Source organism: Xiphophorus maculatus, chromosome 9 (genome assembly GCF_002775205.1).
Source record: "Xiphophorus maculatus strain JP 163 A chromosome 9, X_maculatus-5.0-male, whole genome shotgun sequence".
Lineage (NCBI taxonomy): Eukaryota > Metazoa > Chordata > Actinopteri > Cyprinodontiformes > Poeciliidae > Xiphophorus > Xiphophorus maculatus.
The window spans coordinates 26580318-26602592 of record NC_036451.1 but is presented as its reverse complement, the minus strand read 5'-3'; the positions used below and the strand labels follow the sequence as shown (position 1 = coordinate 26602592).

General features: G+C 39.8%; 1 protein-coding gene across 1 annotated transcript in view; it reads left to right on the top strand.

Moving 5' to 3' along the window:
- Positions 1-10337: 10337 nt before the first annotated feature.
- LOC111609660 overlaps positions 10338-22275 on the top strand; it is a 96760-nt gene continuing 84822 nt past the window's right edge. The window contains exons 1-2 of the mRNA XM_023339122.1: positions 10338-10753; positions 18824-18945. Of these exons, the coding sequence (XP_023194890.1) occupies positions 10696-10753; positions 18824-18945 (180 nt within the window). The 5' untranslated portion in view covers positions 10338-10695. The remainder of the gene's footprint in view (positions 10754-18823; positions 18946-22275) is intronic.

Below are 22275 nucleotides of genomic sequence, written 5' to 3'. Positions count from 1 at the left end.
AGCAGCAGGCGCCCTCTTCACACAGATCAAGGAGGGCTTTGCTACAGAGTATCCACAGAGAAAGAACACAGCACGGTTGTGCACAGCACGGGGGACACTTTGGTAATTGCAACTTGTCAGTTTTACATAGCTTTACACTTGATATATTCCTTCTAAAGTTAACTTTTTATTCTTTGGTTGTTGCTACATCTAGATACTCCTATACAAGAATATCCGTTCTCTCTAGAAGAGCCAGTGGTAAAAATATAACAGGATTTTAGAGACTTCTAAACCTAAAGCTAAACTGGACAATTTTGTGGACATTGACAGAAAAAAAACATCTTACCAAGTATTTTCGTCTACTTGCTGTTATTATAATCTAAGTACACTTGAAATAAGACAAAACTAATTTACAAGTAACTTTTCACTAAGATATTTTTAGCTTCCTTTAAGTACATGATTCCTGACTATGAATCAAAAGTACAAGTTTCATTGCCATATTGTTTTTTGTAATATGGGAAAAATGTCTTCTAGGTGAAAAAATTTGCCCGTGAAACTAGTTTGTTTTGAACAATATTCAAGACTTATTGACTCAATACGAACTCGGCAAGTTAACACTTAACTTGCAAGTGTTACCACACTGAGAGGCTGATAGGTCATAGAGAAAACACATGGAGGCATCGCTGTTGAAGATGGATCTAAATGTTGTCATGAAGCTTGACCTTTGCTTAACAAAAAAAAAAGACATTGTGGGATTTGTTATGTTTTCTTTTTTCACTTAATTTTAGACTGAAATAATTTTACAAACCCTAATTTTTTTGTTATTAGTTTATTTTTCTGCACGTACATTCACAGCAAACAAAACAAATAAAACAAACTGAACCTTGTTCAGATCCTTTTTGTGGCTTTTTTTTTTTTTGTTCTATTTTCGACGTGGACCAGATCTGATGAATGTTGCATCACGTTATTCCCTCACAGCACGGCCTAAATGCAGCTGATGCCGACAGCAGGGGGCATTTTCTTCAAGCGGAGCCTTGTTTTGGTTGTTTACTTTTATTTATTTTTTTTTAGCCAAACACATATCCTTACTGCTGCAAATGTATCCATATTCACACACGCTATAATATAAGAATAAAAACTGCATGGACTTAATTAAGTTCAGCAAAACCCCACAATGACGGCTTTCCCGAAGCACACCTCTGACTTACAGTAGCGCTCCTTGAAACTTCCCCGCTCCGATGTGCTGTGTCTTACAGAGAGGACTGCAGATTAGCATATGACATGACAGATTACATTAAATCATGTCTGCGCCGCATTTTATGACATTAGCCTCTTAGCCCAGGCATACAGATGCATGCAAATGCTCCTCCAAACCCTCTTATTTAAATCTGCTGCATGACATGGCACCTTTGATATGATTATTAGTCATCTAAGCGACTTGACTTCACCCTCATCAGATAGGGGATGTCAGCGAAGGTGAGAAATGATGGCCACTTTGAACACGAACCCTGACAAGCTGCGGTGGAAATGCCTGAGCAGCTAATGCCTGACTGAAAATGTTATTAAGGGGCTCCTGCTCATTTCAACGCAACAATTCCAAACTCTTCCGGAGTCAAACTCAAAGAGTTCTCCGTCTTTTGTGTCCACTTCAGATTATGAAATACAAAGGTTTACTCTGATTTTATGGCTGATATTCCTTCAGCGGATTAGCAGACTAGAAGGAAGAAACCAAGGATTAAAGGTAAAACGGGTACATGAAAGATGGTTGAGGAAATATAGGAGCAAAAAAGGAACAAAGAAAGAAAAGAAAGCAGCACATATAACAATAAAGGAAGGACACAAGGAAGAATAGCAGGACTGATAGAAGGAATGATGCAAGGATGGAGGGAGGACACAAGAAAGAACAGAAATAAAGGAGGAAAGGCAAGGAAGGAAGACAGAACAGAATGCATGGCGGACACAATGAAGGAAAGAATGAAAAGAAAGGACTCAAGCAAAAAAGACAAGAAATGAAGGAAACAAGAAAGGACAGATGGAAAACAAAACACATGGTGGGAATGGAGGAAGGACATAGGGAAAGAGGGATGCAAAGGAAGGAAGGGCAACAGGGAGGAAAGATAAAAAAGAAGTTACCAATTGGGGACTAAGAATAGACAGATGAAAGAGGAAGGAAAAAGGTGAGGCAAACGACAAAGGAAAGACAAAAAAGGATGATGGGTAGAAAGCACATGTAGGGAATGGACTAAGGAGACAAGGATGAAGGAAGGGTTGAATGAAAGGACACAAAGAAGGAAGTTACCATAGGAACTGAGAATAGACAGATGAAAGAAGAAGGTAGGACACAAGGAAACAAAGAGGAAGGAAGAGGCAAGGGAAGACGAAATGTTTTGAGAACTAGATACTGAATAAGGTCTGGACATAGAACATCTCTCCATCCTTTTCCAGATCCAGAAAGTACTGAAACAAAAGCCCATACATTCTCAGAACTCTCTCTGATTGCGTAGGAACCTTGGTCATTCCGCCCTCGTTTTCTGATGTAGGGGAAACATTCCCAGCTGTGCCGCGCTCTCTTCATTTCCTGTTTTTTAAAACGCTAACAGGAAGCATCGGCGCCTCCCTCCCCCCCTACCTCCAGCGTTCTAGGAGCTAGGAGATGCTGCTCAGATTGCCGTTGTTCATTTCACGCCGTCCAACTCATTAGCAACAGAAGTCAGTCTGTCTCAGTCATAATGGCTGCGCAGATGGCTTTCCAATCTGCCCCATGTAAAGAGTGAATCATGATAATAACACATAATCTGCTGTTTAACACATGCCTTTTGCTTCAATTCTCTTTTAAGAAAACGACTCCCTGAGAGTTATAAATCAAGCTCGCCCCTTCTTTAGATCCTGCAGCAAACCAAGGGACTTGAGGCTTCAGCGTCGATGACGACGGCGATGATGTGTGAAACCTCGGTCCGCACACATCCAGTGTTTGCGCACCACGTCCCCCTGCTCTTTTGGGAGACGGGGGCTTGTAGATACTTCCCTCCAATTATTCCCAGTATCTCCAGAGAAGCCCCCAACACCACTTGTGTGTCTTGTCTGCGCTCTGTGGTCTTTAATCTTAATTATAAAGCTATCATTACAGCATGAACCCTGGGCTGCCAACAGTGGAGCCCTGGGCTCATCTGCTCTGAATCAATCAAACTAAGTTCTGCACTGGAGGACTTTTTCCTCCTTTTTTTTTTTTTCTTCTTCTAGTCGGGTCATTTTGATTCTCCCTTGTCTCATTTTCATAATTATGCCAGTCCTTTTCTCTAATGGTGTGAAAATGCTCTACCTCCTGAAGCTTTACATGCGTTAGACTGAATATTAAAACCCGCGTTGCCCCGGTTGAACATCTGACCTTGCTTTAGGACTCGGTGACAATGTATTCTTTTCCTCATCGGATGCAGGTGAAGCTGCTGTGATTAATCCAAAAAAGATCAGGATTTCGTCCCTGTGGTGCTCGTTAAGGCTCATTAACAGAGGACAATAAAGCAAGAGAAAAAGGGGGCCGGGGGGAGCCCAGAGTACTTCAGCAATTTATTTATTTAAAGGTGTTAGATCTGGAGCTGTGTGTCTGCGCAACCCACTCATTGACACTAAAATTGTCAGCTCGTGCTGCAAATCAGGCCAGTATAAAACTGGATGACAGAGAGGAAGCTGGCAGGAGCCATCAGTGACAAATTCTCCTCGTCTCAAAGGCAGCTGACATCTTAAAGCTGCGATCAAGTGGAATGATCAAAGGCATTCAGTACTCCATTTAGAGCCGTGGCCTGTGTGTGCGTGTGTGTGTGTGTGTTTAGGATGATAGTGTCAGACAGAGGGGGGATGTGGGGAGGTGTATTTAAAAAAAAAAATCAAACCTAAATTAAAATTCATTTTCTGCAGATTGCTCACTGTTTAGTGGAGACTTTGTGACGTACCTTGTCAAAACTGTTATGGGGAGACGGAGGATAACGTGTGTACAAACCACCACTTTTATTCTCCCTCCTCTCCCCCCACACCCACACACACACACCTCCCTCTGCAGGAGCGGCACTTGAATTCCTGGCTCTTAATGACATTATCATTGCTTTAATTTTATTGTACAATACCTGTGTAGACAAGTGCTGAAATAGCAATTTCAGAGCACAAAAGCTATTAATCAGATGGGGTTGGAGGGAAGGCAGGGGTGTGTGTGTGTGTGTGTGTGTTGTTAGCAGCTGTTAAATCCCATCTGTGACTTTAGTGCTGCTTATGTTACTGTGCGTATTGATTTTAACAAAGATGTATTTACACTACCACTAAAGAAAAGCGTTTCATGTACAGAACCTTGAATGTGTATTCACGCTGTTGAACCGCTCCACATTTTGTCACATTGCAACCACAAACGTTCAGTGTGTTTAATTAGATCCCGTCGTTAGATGTTTCTAAAAACACCACTGACCAAACGGACATCATAAAGACAAATGGTAAAAATCCTCATGCAGCACTTTATCAAGTCCCGACTACCGCAAAGTGCTTCACACTACAATTAGTCATTCATCTATACACACACACACATTCACACGCTGTTGGTGGCAAGCTACTGGACAGTAGCCACAGCTGCCCTGGGGTCCACTGATAGAGGCAAGGCAGCCATGTCTTTACTAGCAGGAAGGGACCAGACTTGACGTTTTGAGGTTGACTCGTGTTGGGCAGGTCAGCGGGGAACTCACAAGTCCTGAAGAGGGAAAGGTGTTTTATCATAGGGTTTGTGCTCTGACTTAGGTTTAGAAATAAAACTTTTATCATAATCAATACTGTTTTTTTTTAACTTTGCTGTTGTCATTTTGAGCTGGAGACCTTTTAATAATACTGAAAAAAATAAATGAATTCTAAAAATGGTAAAAATGTTCAAATCTAAAATAGAAATTACAACATAATGCAAAATAAATGCGTGTTTAACATGTAATGTAATGGAAACTGCTTTTATTTAGCTATTTATCCAGAAGTATCCACAGTTCAACAGTGAGAGAATGTTGGAGCGTAATAAAAAAATGTTTTTGTTTCTTTCCTAAGCAATACAAAGGCATTTAATACAGCATTCATTACAGACATACATATGGTCATTATTGTGACGCTGCTGCGAACATGAACAGATTGTTATGAGCCATTAGCATCCCATAATTCACCAACGTCACTGGCTAATAATCAAGCTCATCCCTTCACTGTAAAAATGTGAAGCAGCTTTAGCCTGTAGCTCAAATACCAACTTCCTTTCACTCTTCATTACATCAGATAAAAGCAGTTGATAAAACTCAAGTCTCAGACCAGCAATGGACCTGACCAAGCTCCGCCCACAACCGACCCACGTGACCGCAAGTCTCACAAACAAAGCCTCGGCACGTTGTTTCTATGTAAATATGACTGATTAGTGCATCATTTCTACCGGAGTTTCACAATATATCAGCTACTACAATGGAAAGAGGAACTAACAAGTTCCTGTCATCATCTGGGAGGAGGTTACTGATTTCTCAGTCACAAGCTGGTTGCAAACCTGAGGCCAGCAGGTGTCAGTCAGTTATGGTAGATCTGAACTTTGACCTCAATATGAGAAGCTACAGACTGATAGGAGGAACCAAAGAGCTCTGTAAAGGTAAAGGCAAATCTTCTGAAGCTGGGATATAATTAATTTAATTTCACATAATTATCGCGGTAGAAGCCATTTGTTTGTTAAAATTTTATGAAATATATTTGTTCTATTTGATGTTTGTTGTGAATGACGTAAACTCACAAACGAACGAGGTAATTAGTCCGACGTTTAGAAACTACAGCGGCTGTATTGAGCCACAGCAAAGGGAAACAAAGGTAAAATAACCGAACAGGTGATCAACTCAAAACCACTCCTACCTTTTTACTCTCTCTCTCTCTTTGTAGTTTAAGCACACCTGTTACCGTGGCAACCGTCTGCGCCCTGCAAGACGAGCAAAGATTGTTAAAAACATAACATTCAGTCCGTTATGATATCAAGTTTCCAGGCTTGATATTTATTTCTCGATTAATAATCAGCTTCCCTGAACACAGCGATGGTTGATTGACTAGCTGTACTTGGTGCTAACGTGGCTAACACGAGTAACAGTTTAGTCCAAAGCCTTTTCTGCTAAAATAAAATCTTTAGTGTATGTCAGATACAGACACGTTGTATATTGATCTGTTTAGCTAACGTCAGACTGTGTAGCAGACAGGCTTCAAGGTGTAGAAGTTGTATCAGTTCTGCCATTATGCTGTACTTAGCTAACGGGAAGCTAAGTGTGTTTGTGAGACGGCCACGCACGTGACCACGTAGAATGGGCATCAGCCAATGAAAAGCGGCCCCTCTGGTAAGGTCCATACAGTCCAGTCTAGTCTTAAGTTTTTAGAGCAAAAGTCTAAGCATAGTCTGAGATGGAAAAAAAAAAATTGACTGGAAATTCCTTACCGACCTCAATGAATATCCAGCAGATATTCATTGTTGAATATCTTTTGGATATTTTAACAATGAATACCACCATCTTCTACCATGTAGAGGGGTAGTGGTAGCTGTCACAATATCCATTTTCACCTCTTGACAGTTTGTATCTTGTCAATCAGTCGCACAAATTGGTGTATAAACTCTGTTAGTGAACATAAAATCAGTGTGAACATCCAAAATTGGCTGAAATGCTTCATTTTGTGGAATGCACTGTGAAGTGTGTTGAAGATGCTAATTTGGTGAAGCATCACATATAAGGTCTACTAAGTCGGTCACAATGTCATTCCAAGATTTTAAGTCCAACTTCTAAGGTGAATACAATGAACTTTGAATACTTGGCCTTTGCAAAAAGAAAAAAAGAAGTCAATCATTTTTTGTGTTTTTTAAGAACTGAAGTAAGTGGAAGATTAGCTTTAAAGATGAAAGATTTCAAATCTAAGTTTAAGTAAAAGGCATAATGCATAATTCAGTTGCTGCAGCACCATCTTTTAACATTTTCTTTTTTTTTTCCCCAGCTACATATTGGACCTTTGAACTTACAGTCAAAGGAAGCGAAACCCAAAAGAAGTCCCAAAAGAAGTCCTACACAAAGACAGACTGTAAGTCGCTGCATTTATCGTTGAGGAACGATGAAATCAAAGAGCGGATGAACTAATCCTCTCAACTCTTAGCAAGCCAAGCAGGTAAGATTTTACTTTCCACTGTCTATACTGTTTAGTCAAGGCAAATCTGACAAGTGAGCACAAGACTGAGATTACCTTACAGTTCAAAGGTCAAAGTTCTCAAATTCTCAATCCCTCCCAAAAACCTTTTCACCGTTGTATGAAGAAAGAAAAAGCCTTAGTTTAAGATGAAAAAACGGAGGTTCTCACTGCTTTTAAAATATGCAAAGCAGACCATGCTAACATTAACCACCGCCTACATTATTTATACTCATGAAAAGTGTTTTATCAGCAATATGTCTGCTTTATTTTACCTTAAAATATTCAAATTGAAGCAGAACTAAAATATCCGCCGTGTAAAGCAAGCCAAAGCAAGGCTCTTTAAAATATTCTTATAAATCATTGCTAACTATTTTTACATATTTGGTGAAATACAGTTTGTGTTATTGCAATTTTCCCAAGTGGCAATTCTTAGATAAATTGCCAAAGGCTTAACAAGCTAAAAGAAGCAGTTTTGTCTTTCTGTGTCTTGAAATATTGTGAAGAATTGATGATCGCCCATTTTTAGCAAGACGTAGCGATATAAAATATCGGAAGATGTTATGTTTCATAGCAAAGATGGAGATTGTCGAATTTTTATTGACGTTATTTAAAGTGGAGGGGATTTTAGAGTGAGAGTGAAAAGCTTTTACCGCGGTCTACATTTGCCACGTAGCAGGGAGCTTTTTAAAAACTAAAGTGCTGCTTGTCTGCTTTTTAACACTCAATCTTTTCCATCGCCCTTAATTCCCCAACGCCCATCACAAATTTAGCCTGGTATGTGACTGCTAATTTATCCTTTCGATGTATGATATCCTGTCATCTCCTCATTTGTCCCTGAGTGTTTCTAATCGGAGATAATCCCAGTCAAATCCTTTGATTGTGTGTTTGGAGCAGCTCCATCTCTAAAGAAGCAATTTAATGGCTTTATGGCACTCGGTGTAAAGTCATTTATCTAGCGGATTGGATGTGAATGCTTGTTTTAATAAGTGCTCTTCATGAATAGTAGGAGAGGTGCCATTTAATTAGCCAGAGTGTGGACCTAGCTCATAAGTACAATATTTTGAAGGGTTTTTTTTGTTTTTTTTTTATGTTTTTATGTTATTAATAGAACAGAATGAGATATTCTGGTTTTAACAAAGGCTTCACAATGGAAAATTGGACTTGCAGCATGTCGTGGATTTTCTTGTTATGAATATTTTCAACTTTTCAACAACTTCTTTTGGGGTCTTGTTTTAATTTTTTATTATTTTTTTTTAACCAAGAACAGTGTTAACTGGATGGGTGTGTGTTCAGAATAATAACGCTAGTTTTTTTGGATTGGACTCAACTCTCATTTTTTAAATATACAGAAGTACATTTAGTATTTTTATTTCTTACCACATAAATATTCAACATAATTATCACTACTTTACAGCAAAAGACATTTAAACAGTGAATAAAAAAAAATCAATGAATGATATTTAGATACTCTCCAAGTGAATTGGACAATTCTATTCATTCCCAAGTATAATCACAATCAGAATACCACTGTAATCCGGCGCTTTTGAATTAAATGTAACAATATAGACAGAATTACTGTTTCTGTTCCAGGAGGGTCGACTGAACAGGAAAATTGCCAAAATTAAGTTCAAATAAATGTGAAATTAAATATAGAAGGGAAAAATGTGCACCCTATTTCAGTTTGATGTAATCTGAATGTGACCCAATTAGAAAATGATTTAATCCTAAATGCACAAACACAAACATACATCACAGTGGGATTGTTAAGTAAACAAAAATTAAACCTAATTCTTTGTAAAAAAAAAAACAAAAAACAACTAAGTGTACCCCACTTTCAGAAACACCGTTCATTTTTACATCCAACCATTTACACTTCAGACTTATCTGTGTAAAAGACAGTGTTAGAGAGCTGTTGTTGTAAATTCAACTTAGCAAATCTAATAAAGTCACACAGCCATGTTGTGTTCGCTGGCAACCCTTTGTAACACGCTGCAATGTGACGTCACACAAAAACTGCTCACTGACGATGACTACCACTGGTTTTAGCTGCCAAATTGTCAACATGACTTGCTAAATCTTAAATGTGCATGTGATGTGTGAAAGAAAAATTGTGAGCACCACGACAACTAGATAACAAGGTCAGGAGAAAGTTTTAACTGAAAGAAAAAAAAGTAGTGAAGTAGAAATAGGTCAGCTTTGCTAGTTTGACTTTGACAACCTTAGCATGTAGATGTGCTTCGGGATTTTGTGTTTTTGGTACTTTCTGATACTGTCAGATTGTCAGTAGAGGCGATCACTTATTAATAATAGCAAAATCAACATTAAGTCTGAAAATAAACTGCAACATAGTGGATGTTCTGTTCTTTGTTTGGGAAATATCTCCGGGTTTTTGGTGTTGAATTCCGACGTATTAATGGAGCTAATAGATGGATGTAAATCAAAGATTCATCTTTTGACCTTCCAGCGTTTTGGGCACATGCACAAAATTTCCAGATGTAAAGATAACATGCAACGTGTCGATAGCTGATCAGTCATTTTCTAGTTGTACTGAACATTTACCAACCTAACGGAGATGTGCATTGTCTGAGATTCAGTTCTGGGGTTTCAAGGTCATTGCCTGCTTCACATCAAGAACAAGAAGTTTTAAAGAAAGTGGCAAGAACAGATGAGGTGGGTTAGAAGAGCTTACCAAGAACTGACAGCGTCTTTTGAAGATACTTAGATGATACGAGTTATGATAACATTTCATTTCCCTTTCAGATAGATAAAGTATTTCTGAAATGAACTGACTTCATCCATCCATTCTTGAGGTGACACACAAGCACTGAGGGGGATTTTTTCTGCATTAGTCAGACACAATGTGTAGTTGTTGTGAATGTTCCTTGGGAAGCCTGTATACCACAAACAGAACTTTCCACAGCAGAAGGTGTTGAAAGATGTGCAGGGAAATCCCAGAATTGGCTCATCGTTTCCCAGCAGTAGGCGGGCAGAGCGCTGCTTCCAGAAGCAGCCTCTTTGGCTTTATGTTCCTTATTATAAATGTGTTATAGATTATCCCCCATAACCCTAAACAAAACTGTCTGGAATGGAAAACGAGCAACCTGAGCGAGATCGGAATCATCAGTTTATTAGGCCTCAACATCAGTTTCCAGACAAACGGAGAGAGAGAGAGAGAGAGAGAGAGAGAGAAAGAGAGAGATCCCTCTCAGCGCTGCTTCCTGTTTTGACGTTCCCTGTGCTCCGATTGGCTGCTCGCGTTCACTACTTCCGTAGAAACAGAAACACAAGAGTCTGTCAGCTGATGGCAAGTGCCAGCAGAAATGCAGGGGTGAGAAGCTCTGTTTTCACACAAGAGTCAGTCCATAAATCCTCATCTGTGTGTGTGTGTGTGGCCGCAGAGAGCGGCAGGCGTGCAAAACGGGAAGTAGAGGGAAGTGTTGGCTTGTGTGTGTGTGTGTGAGAGAGAGAAACCTCAGAACAGGGTGGAAGAAGTTGTCTCCAAACAAAGAGCGAGACATGGGCACTGAGTACAAACCACTGTCTTCTTCAGAATGGTGCAGGAGTGTAGTTGTGGGTAAGTGCCAATTCCTCATTATGTCAAGAGAATTCTGCATGCCACAGTTTAATGTTTAAATTAGCAATAGATTAGTTTCTCTTTTCCCTGTTTTTTCTTCTCTTCTATGGAGGTGGTTTACTGCCACAACCAAGCAGTCTCACTCCAAAATGATAAACGTTGAAAGTCTTTCGGACAGGTATTTAAAATTGGTTTGGTCCGTCACTTAACAATGCGACTAAAAAAGAATTGAATGTTGCAGTTCTCACAGGATTAAGTTACAATGAACTGAACTGAAGACTCTGTGGCCACAATTTGGATCTGACATTTAGTTGTTGGTTGTTTTTTTTGTCTTTCTTTTTAAATGAGTAATGCTTAAAGGGACAGTTTGGCATTTCTGAAGTGAGGTGGTGTTAGAAGGATATGAGTAGTTAATGTTTGCTGGTTTCGCTTGTGTTTAACACAGGAAGGTCCTTGGTGGTGCACCACCTCCTGAATCCATTTTCTATGTAAATAGTAAATGTTGGTTTCAAGATTGATAAAAAAAACGTGTTTCCATAATCCGTTGTGATGTTGTGAACTGGGGCTGTTTAAAGAGGAAGGAGATCTGCTTCAGTCTGAACCTTTCATGGATTAACTGTTATTTTCAGTCTTTGCTGGTTGTTCTGGTTCCTATTTCTCTCTGGTACCACGGGTCTACTGGGTTATAGATCCAAATGGTCTCTGAAGGAGTCCACAGAAAACTGTGAATGAATGATCTGAGGTAAATATCATTAAAGATGCTTTCTTAAAAGTTGAACATATGAGGCAGCCATATTGGATTTTGAGGTGATTTCTCTGGCAATATTTCCTACTTGTTTACCTTTAGGTAAAAATGGAGCACGTAATTAAATGTTTTTTTTTCCTCTGTTCTTTCTGTCTTTCATTTTCTTCAGTGTTTATGATATGACAATATGGACCAGCCCTTCTGTATTACTGTGATAAAATCCCTGCGGTGATGATGATGGTAGACCATGTCTTCTTCATGAGGTTGCTAGATGAGCTGTTAGAAAACTGATAGACAGCTGAAACGTTTTGCGGGTTTAATCACGTAAAAGGTGCCTGCGTATCCCAGGTTTACTGCCCTAACATTATTTATCAGATTACCTGATGAAGGAAGTAAACGGTAGGTGGCAATTTTTTATTTTTATTTTTTGCCAAAAACCAGTGACGTTCCTGGTGTCAGCTCACTGGTCTCTCCCCCCCACCCCCTGCAACGCCGCTGCCACCCACTCCTTTGTAGCCAGATGGCTGTTGCACAGGCGGTTCCTCGCCCAGACCACGCTGATTTCCCATCATTCTTCTGTTAATGAGGTCATTAGCAATGCAGTGGACAATTAAATTATCCAAATCTGGCATTTTCTTCACATGTTTACTTCTGCTGTGCTGTTCGCTGCTCCAAACGCGTCCGATGAAATGACACACATCTTTATTCATGGCGTTCACACAGTGGCCTGCAAAAATACTTCCATCACTTAGACTTTTCTTGCCTTCTGTCATTTACAACCACAAATGTATCTGTTTGATATAATTACATTTATTTGAAATGATTGACCAACATTATGTCGTGTGTATAACGAGTCACCGTCTTGATGTGGCAGTTCCAACTGACGTGAACGTTCTATGAAGTCCCTGGTTGGACATGAACTCTGCTCTGCTCCACTGCTGCTGCTGTCTGTCTGGCGCGCTCCGGTCAGCCTGTTGTGCAATTAAACCCAAATATTCAGGAAGCTTATTTCTGGTCGCCTTAGTGCATAAGTACATATTTAGCATTGTTGTTAAGTGGAAGTAAAATGATATTTGGTTTTTAAATTGTTCTACAGATACAAACTGACAATATAACAGCATAATAACCGTACAAGTACTGTCGTTTGCCTTGAAACATCACCTACGCAAGCTGCATTTCTGTTGATTATACATCTGCGCAATTTGGCATAAAAGGTTTTGGCACTAGGATATTGCCACAGGCGCAAGACGACGACAGGAAGTAGTGGGAAGACGATGGCGCGGGATGTTTTTTAATGACTTGTCACGTGAACAAACTTATTGTTAATTGTTTCTTCTTTGATGAAAACACCGCAATTGCTTGTGTTAAGATATTTAATGCACATAAATTTGTATTTCTTAAAAAAATAACAAGTTAAAATCTAATTTGGAAAATGTTCGGCATCACCAAATGTCTCTACGATGTATGTTTAAAATGTTTGCGTTTTTATAGGTTTTTCAAATCTTAATTGATTCCTGTTCACTGGTTTAAATAAAAAGAGTGAGTGAAATCCTGAAGTCTAGTCAACTCATCCTTTTTCAAGTGTTAGAAGCCATGAAGTTGTAAAAACCTGTGACCCTCATTGATTTGCCAATGAGAAAAAATGTTGGCACTAGGAAGAAGACAACAGGAAGTAGATGGAGGATAATTAAAAACATGATAAGTCATGTTTTTTAACGACTTATCACATGAACAAACTTATTCAGGTGATTTTTTTATCATTGTGTTTCTTATTTAATGGAAAAACAGCGGTTAGGAAGTTGTGGTTGTTTTTTTTAGTTTTTTTACATTTGCGAAATAACGACAAAGTTTGTAAATGGAAACGCAGCTGGAGATTCCACCTGTGTGTAATCCGATGTCGGCGTGAACCCAGCTGTTCTGCGAAGGCCTCAGAGGTTTTATAGAGAACATTGGAGAACAAACAGAACCGTGAACAGCAGACAGGTCAGGGAGGAAAATGTGGAGAAGCTTAACGCTGGGTTAGCTTATAAAAACGAGTTTCCAAACGTCATTGGAAAATGGAAAGAGTATGGCACGTCTGCAGAGAAACATCCTTCCCTCCTGAGCTGACAGGCCGGGCAAAGATGGCATTAATCAGAGAAGAAGCTAATCGTTTCTGCTCTTTAGAACCTGCAGAGAGTCACAGCTCAGGTGGGAGGGTATGACAGGACAACTATTAATGACTATGGTTTTCAAGAAAGAAAGACATAAGAAGTCATAAAAGGCAACACAGCAAACATGTGGAGGAATGTATTCTGGTCAAGAGTAAAATCAAAATGTTTGGCCTCCAGGCAAAGGCTTTTTGTGGCCCGAACACGACGTCCCTATTGTAAAACAGTGTAGCGGCAGCACCATACTGTGTGGATGATTTTCTTAAGTAAAGACAGAGAAGTTATACTGAGTTGATGGAATGTAGGTTGGACCCAAATACTCGGCAAAAGCGGAAGAAAACCTGTTAGAAGTTGCTAGATCACAGGACAACAATGTCATGTTCTGTGTTTTCTGTGTGTTAATTTCGAGTTTTCGGTCTCTGTGTCTCCGTGTTGTCCTGTTCTCCCCTTGATTAGTTCCCAGGTGTTTCTTGTTCCCTGATTACCCCCAGTGTATTTAGTGTCACCTGTGTGTCTGTTCTTTGTCGGGTCCTCGTCTAATGTGCGTGCTGCCTGTTGCTGGACTGTTTCTTTTTGATTAAAATCATCATTCTTCTTACCTGGGTCTACAGCGTCTGCCTCACCACCCCTCACCGCACCGTTCATGACAAACAACCCTCAGCAGCTTGGGAGTGGAAATGGGGCAGTTTAGATAAGAGCAGTCATGGCCTAGTCAAAGTCTAAATTATGGATTGAATGTACAGATATAATTTTGAAAGAGTGGAAATTGTGAAATGGAGTAAAAATTTGATGTGTACATATTGATAATGTGGGTCATATTTGGATGAGACGATTGGGGGCCGGATTGACGTGGCTTTGGGTTCTTCGGACTCCTTTTTGAACTCCTTATAAAAGTTTTGTTTTTAGGTCTAATTGTTATTTTTATTTCTGACATTCTACATGTTCTAAGTGAAAAAAAATCTTTCATTTCATAAATCCAAATAGTAGTGACACACCCCGTCAAGACCTGCAACTCAGTTGCATGGCACACTTTTCAGATTCATCCGATCATTTTTCTTTCACTTCACATTTAAACTCTGGTTTGTGTTGGTCAGTAACATAAAATCCCATTTTCTGCCTGTAACACAAGACATGCAACGCGTATGGATTATCAACATTAACATATGTAATTAATTTAAAAAATCTAATAATGCACAATTAACCACATTACCTGTTTGACCTAAAAGCCTCTCACCCACACGCTGTTACTTAAGCGGCGCGTTACACAGTCTTGTACTGCGCTCAACTCGGTAGAGTGGCAAACGCATTTCCACTCTACCTTATAGATGGGGAAGAAAACATAGTAAATTTCAACCAAACAAACTGAAATATTTAGATCAATCTCATAAGTTTTCTAGAAAAAACAAACAACAAACTGCGAAATCAGATGAAAAGTCAAATTTGCTTGAAAAAACTCTGAATATTTGAGATTAATCTCCGAAGTGTTTCAGAAACAAACTTGGAAGTTTTATGACTTTGGAGAACATTTTTGAGAATATTCTCCAAAGTTCTTATTTTTTTGAAGGGGGAAAAAAAAAAATCATCTGCAGTGGCCGCGGTACAAATCGGTGAAAATTTCACTTCAAATAAAACCCCACTATGATGGACGTTTGGACAAAACCACGCTAGTTATGGCAGCACCGATGAATTATTCTTCCGCCTCAGCACAACCACACTTCTAAATTACGTTTGAAACAAAATTCCCGAATATAAAAACCCAGAAAACTGAAAACATTTTTATTTATTTTTTTTTACATTTCGAGCTTACAAAGTCAAACACAGCGATTAGTCGGATTTACATTTTTCTTTCTGAATCGACTCTGGCACGAACACTGTAGCACTCTGATCCAGGGCGAAGCCAGGCAGAGTCTTCATCTCCTTCTCTTGCCTCTCAAACCTTTTCACATTAAAGTGGTAAACAGAAGCTGCGGCGCTGCCTCATCAGCGACAACCCCGACTGGGAGCGGCGCGGCCCCCGAGCCGCCGCTGCTACTGCAGCTGCAGCGCAGGAAGTTTGTTAGCTGTTAAATCGTGCAACTTCAGCCAGTTAGTCGAGCGCACTCCTTCATGCGAAGCACTGCCGAACACTGACACCGCTGACAGTTAATTATGGGAGTCACAGATCACGGCGGCGTGTCAGCTCGGCTACGATTGACACGCCGCGTGTTTACATCTCTGTTGTAATGTTGTTTCCTAGTTACTTTCTCAGCATCAGTGGTGTTATTTAGTTGCACAAGTGCCTCGGGGCTCGCCATAATGATCGTAAAAGCGGCCCGGATTCAGGAGAGTGAAACGCTAAAAAGGACTTGTGGGTATAATTGGAGAACCTGCCATCACAGCGGAGCTTCGGGAAAATATTTTAGCTCAGGCTGTTGAAACACGCAGAGACTCTCCCTGTTAGAAAGACTGTCACTCTCTGCGGTCCGTCTCCATTATTTTCCAGCCAAATCTTCCTGCGCGTACAAAAAGTTATTTTGACAACGACTCGGAACCGACCAAAAACCTAACGCGGGAGCTGAGACGGGCACACGAAAGGGAAGCAAACGTATGAATTTTGACACGGCGGGGTTTTTTGGAAGCGACTGGCGGGGAAGTCGTGGAGGCCAGGTGGCTCGTGTCAACCGGGGAGGGAAAAGCAAGACGCAAGCCAGATGCCACATAATTGACTCAAAATGCCATTTGTAGGACTAAATAAAAAGCGATTAAAAAGAAAAAAAGAAAAACAACTTTTACTCCCCCCCCCCTCATCCGCCTTTTTCTTTTTTTTCACAGCTTGTCTCAGACTCATTTAAAGTTTTGGAGAAATGTGCCAGGTCAGTAATAAAATGTGCTTACGCAGATTGAGACGGGGTACATTAAAAAAAAAAAAAAAAAGCCCAGCCTTTGATTGAGCCTTTTTCATCTGGTGGTAGATTTTCACCTGAAGCACAACATGGTTCTAATAGACGCCCAGAAGAGACAGCAGCTTCTGAGGCAGCACTTCAATCCTCCATCCCCCACGAAGCGCCGCGATGACAGCGAGCCACCTCCTCCCAGTGTTTTTATGGGATGAAACCACCATAATCTGCCTTCCAGCTACACTGTCCAACACTTAGCTTCAAAGCTGCTGCTTCACAATCATCGCCAAAGAAGAAATTGCAAAAGTTTGTAGTTAAACCAGAGGTGCTGGCCACATGTAGTGCATAAACAGCACATAAAAACAGTCAGTATGTAGATTTTTTATTTTCTCCACATGTACAGTTCCGTACAAACCGTCTGAATGTTTCCACGTTGTGTCCCGTTAAATGTCGGGGCATTTTAAAGGGGCAGTGTTATGGAAAATTGACATGTTGTAATATTCCCTCATCAAAAACATAGCTGGAGTGTTGCCTTGATTCTTTCATGCATGTTTGAGAAATCATTTAATCTCCCGTGGCAACCATTCACCTGTGCAAAATGTCTGGGTGGACCTAGCTCCTCCTTCAAGGATAGAGCTCCTCCTTTCAGCTGCAGTTTCAAGAGCTTCCGCCTCACAGAGCAACCCTCCTCCACGGCTCCCTCACTCAGCTCCTTCAGACTAGTCAGCAGCAGCTAGCAAACACCTAATGGGTGACCTCTGCTGAGCTCATTATATTCTCAGTGCAAAGCTGGAAAAAACGTTGTTAAAGGGTAAATAGAGGAGACATGTTCTAATGACTTCCTGAAGGCGGAGTTTCCAAAGGAGCAGCTTCTTAAAGAGACTGAGCCCCAATTTCAAGATGTTAAAATTCCAAATAAAAATTTCTTTCAACTCATATTTGATGTACATAGAAGTTTTATAACAACTGAAGGTAACATAGTTACTTGATTGTACTATAAAATGGCACTATTTGCCTGGAAAATGCATAACACTCCAATGGATTTTATGGGACAGACCAGAGGTCAGCAACCTTTTCAAGTGACAGAGCCTCTTATGCTGCTGTTGCTACAAAATAAAATGTGTTTGGTGCCACAGAATGATATGTACTAAATGCATAAATATGTACATGAAATGTTTTATTTTAAAAGTTAGGAAAGTTGAACTAAAATGAATTTATATTTTCAATTTTTTATAAAAGCTAGCTATCTTTCACAAAGGAAAATAAAATATTTTGTAAAATGAAGCTAACTGATCTATTTCCTTTAATATGACTAATGACTATGCAAAAACACAACCTATTTTTGTTCTGTTTTGAAATAAGACCATACTAGCTTACAAGTAACTTTTCACTATATAGAAGCTTGTTTTTAGTCCTTAATATTAAATAAAAAGTACTAATTCCACTGGCAGATTATTTAACTTGTTATAAATTTTTTTCCCCACATTTTAAGTAGGAAAAAAAATCTGACATCAGTCTGTCTGGAATTAATCTCTATAATGCGCTTCTCCTGAGCCACTGAAGTAAACGAAATTTTGAATAATATTCTCATTTATTATTAATATAATTTCTTAGCCAAGTATAAATTCAGATCTGCTTCAGCAAAGCAGTTTCAGACACTTCTTATGTTCTGACATTTTGGCTTTGCATTTCTCGCCCCCACCCCCAAAAAAACAAAAAAACAGAGGTTGTTTTGTTTTTTTCAGTTGAACAGTTAAAGTGTCAAATTAAGAGGTGAAAAAAATACAATTTATTTTTACAGAATAACAAAAACCTGCAATTTCAACAAGGGTGTGTACACTTTAGAGAGCCACTCTAACAATATGTCAAAGCCACAGACTCACGAACGCCATCGGCAGATGTGAAAACACTTCCAACGCTTGTCTTTCATCATTTCTTGTTATATAAAATGTAAATGTGAAGCTGCAGAGGCCGTGCACAGAACCCCTGTCATGAAAAGCACGTGGGTTTACCTAACATAGGCCGATTATTGCCTCGTCAGCAAAAATCTACTTCCTTCAACAACCTTTGATGTAATATTCACTTCACCACGTTTCCACATGGGAACCAAATAAACGTGGAATGCCCAGGGGAGAGATGTGCAGCGCGAGTTAAATACTATTACAGGAAAAGCTAGCTGTGCACACAGGAGACTATTTGACGTGGATCTTAAAGCAAATCCAGAATTAGCCTATGATTTAGTGTGAACTTGCCTGACATCTTTTTTTTCCTCCTTCTTCTTGTTCTTCTTCTTCTACAGAGACGTCAGAGTGCTTCATATGCAGGGACGGCGAACTGAAAACCAGCGACCCACTGAGGAATTTCTGCGACTGCAAGACTTTACTGGCTCATCACGTGTGTCTGTCCGCATGGATCCAGAGGGTAAGACAGACGTCCCTCAGCTGATATTTAGGCTGTTTTTCCTCATCAGCCACTTGTCAAAACGTGGAAGGTGGTGTGGGAGTGTGTGGGGTGGGGTCGGGGGGGACATCTGTTCCAGTCTCCTATCAGTGAATAAATATGTTTGCCTCCTTAGCATTCCTTATTGAGACAAAACATTGCTGCCTAATGAGCTACGTTTCAAATAGCAATCCCAATTACTTTTAATGAGGGTTGCTAACAATGATAAGGCATCGGAGGCTGAGACGCTGAGCGGCGCCTCGTAACAGACTGGCAGAAATTCAGGAGGCTATCATGCAGCCGACACCTGTCACCCACCGCCGAGCAGCTCATTAACACCCGCCGTCCTCCCTGAACTCACGGCTACCGGAGTTTGCTGGGTGGTTGTTTCAACTCCGGACACGCCCATGCGGCGTCTTCTGCTCTTCTGATTCGCAAAGTTTAAAGTTTTACTGGTGAACTACCTTTGGTTTTTGTTTCAGACAACTTCCGGGAATAGTAGCAATAACGCAAATTGCTGCCGTCTCTGATAGAGGAGTGTTGTGGCGGAGTATGATCAGTGACTCACCCGTCAGTCTGTTCATGACTAATAAAAAGGGCTAGAGGTAGAGGCAATTTTCCCAGATCGCCTCTCTGTGGCGATTAGCAGGTCAAATACTGATTTACTGTGTTTGTTAATGCATCCAAACTGAAATCTGCTACTTCTTTGGTGCAGAAACACGTCAACAAACAGAACCGGGTTTAGCAATAGTTTATTCAGAACTGTTACTGTTAACAAGCTCTACTGTGCATTTTGTGTTTGAAGCTATAGCATGTAAGTGTTAGGAAAAAAAAAAAATCCATGTTTGTTTAAGCTGTCACCGTGTGATGACAGTTTGATATGAGACGGATAATCTGTGAAATGATCGATCTCAGTCTATTGCCGTCCCAGTCAAAAACAACCAATCAGAGCCAGGAGGAGGGGCTTACCACTGTCAATCAATGCTGCTCAATATGCTAATGTTGTAGAAGCAAGTTACCATTCCAGGAAAACTATTTATCCACATTCACCTATGGCTATGCTAACTAGCCTTAACATTTGTGGCAGCCTATGTTGTGGTGAACTAGCTGTAGCATAGTAGAAATCAAGGGGGAGGTGGTGAGTAAGAGAGTGATTGACAGCACTAAGCCCCTCCTCCTGCCTCTGATTGGTTGTTTCTGACTGCGTGGTGTATTTCTGCAGTTAGCGCTGGGAGCACTGGAGGAGGCAGAGGAGCTCTCATTTTTTTAAAACATTATATATTTTATGCTGTCACAACATAATAATAATTTTAACAACTATGTAAAAAAAAACTATTTTTTGTAAAAGTTTCGTCCTGCAGCTTTCATGGCCAATGTTATGGTCTTTGTAAAGTAAACTGGGGTTGTTTAAAATCGGATCTAGCAGGTCACCCCTCAAAAACAAACTTAAAAATTTCAGATGAAGTGAGAAATCAGGTGGTTAGCTGAGGCATCCAGCCAGTGCAATTCCACTCAGCTGTCGTCGTCCTTCACCGCTCCGTCTGGGATTTCTCCCGTTGAAATGGATTTCAATCAGCAACCAGAAGAAGTTGTGAACGATGGCACTAATTTTCTGCGCTGTTTTAGAATTATAGTCTATGTGTAGTTTTAGCAATGGCAGCAGAGGAAGCGAACAAAGCTGTTCAGTCCATGTCGGCCACGCTTACAAATGTTGAATATCTTGTTCGGCTTGGTACTTCTCAGTGGAGGATAGTTGTGTGCGGCACAAGCAATTTCCAGTAAGCTTTGCAGAGTTGAACTGGTACTTTACATGCAACACAGACAAACATAGCGATTGGGTAAAATTTAAAACTTCCTCAGAGTGGAACTTCCGCCTCCAGGAAGTACGGTAATCATTTCTCAATAGCTGAGAGCCCAGGCCCTCTGGATGAAGTGAAGCGTTTTTACCAGGCTATGACTGGCCGTGACCAGTGGAAATTGAAAAAAAAAAAAAAATTTGACAGTGCCACATCAAAGTCAGAACTTTACAGAAATCATAGATTGGTAAATACATACCTCTGATTGGTCCATGTCTAATGGAAATCGGTTTTAGACTGTAAAAACTTAAGTGACTTATCTTTATGTATGATTACAACTGTCCCTCTGTGTTAACATAAACCTTTAAAACAGAAAAAAGAGATGGATTCATATGAAAAATATAAATTTAATAGCTCTTAACAATTTTTAGCATTTAAATCCAGTTATTGTTGTTTGACAATAAATAGACAATAGTTTTTAAATATAGGCCTCTTAAAATAGTTTTTTTTCTGACCATATATATAGTTTGTATTTGTTTTTACTGTGTTTCTTATTTTAATGTATGAAATTGTATGAATGTTTGTATTTTGTGTCATATTTCATGGGGACTACAGACGGAAATGATTATTTTGCTAAATCCAGTAGATCTACGACAGCATTATACTTTATTTAACATGCTCTGTCCCATTTAAAGAAAACCAGTCAATCAATGAATCAACATGAAAGTTGTCTGTTGTAGTTTTTTGATTCGCTTAAACCGATGTAGTGTTGCTCTGTCCACTTTTAGAAACGCCCCAGTTAAAGTCACATGACTATTCTACAAAAACGCCTCGCGAGAGACAGAGAGCGAAAACAACAACCTGGGTCAAACCAAGCTAAAAAGCAGCACACCCATGTTTAATGTTGCTCCGACACACCTGCATATTTCCTGTCTTGACATCCAATATGTCTTGTGTGAGAAAGAAAACAATTATACAAAAGAAGAAACTTCCCCTTGGATCCGTGCAGCTTTCTAGACTCTCTTGGCTCACGGTTGTTTTGTCAGCCTGCAATTTGACTCTTTTGTTTCGCCCCTCTTATCAAATCCCTTTCAGAAGCAGCAGATATGTGTCTTTGGTAAAAAGCCTTTGAAGCACCTGTTGGGCTCTGTCGGCACCAAAGTGCGGCCTATCATTAGCAAGAAGCCGGTAAACATGCTGAATAGATCAGTATTTCCTTTAAAAGGTGGAGGACAAAACGCAACAACTTTACTCAGGGTGTAGTTAGAAGTACAAGTCAAAATGAATCAGAAGGTGGATCATTTCCTCTTGACTGTGTCAAGAGCTTTGGGTTCATGAAGTTATGTCTCTGGGCCTCCGAAGTGGAGCAAATGAGACGTAAAGCGGAAAGAAACATATTTTCATTTAAAAACTTACAAGTTATATACAGTATATATACAGTATATAACTTTTGATATATATATATATATATATATATATATATATATATATATATATATATATATATATACAGTAC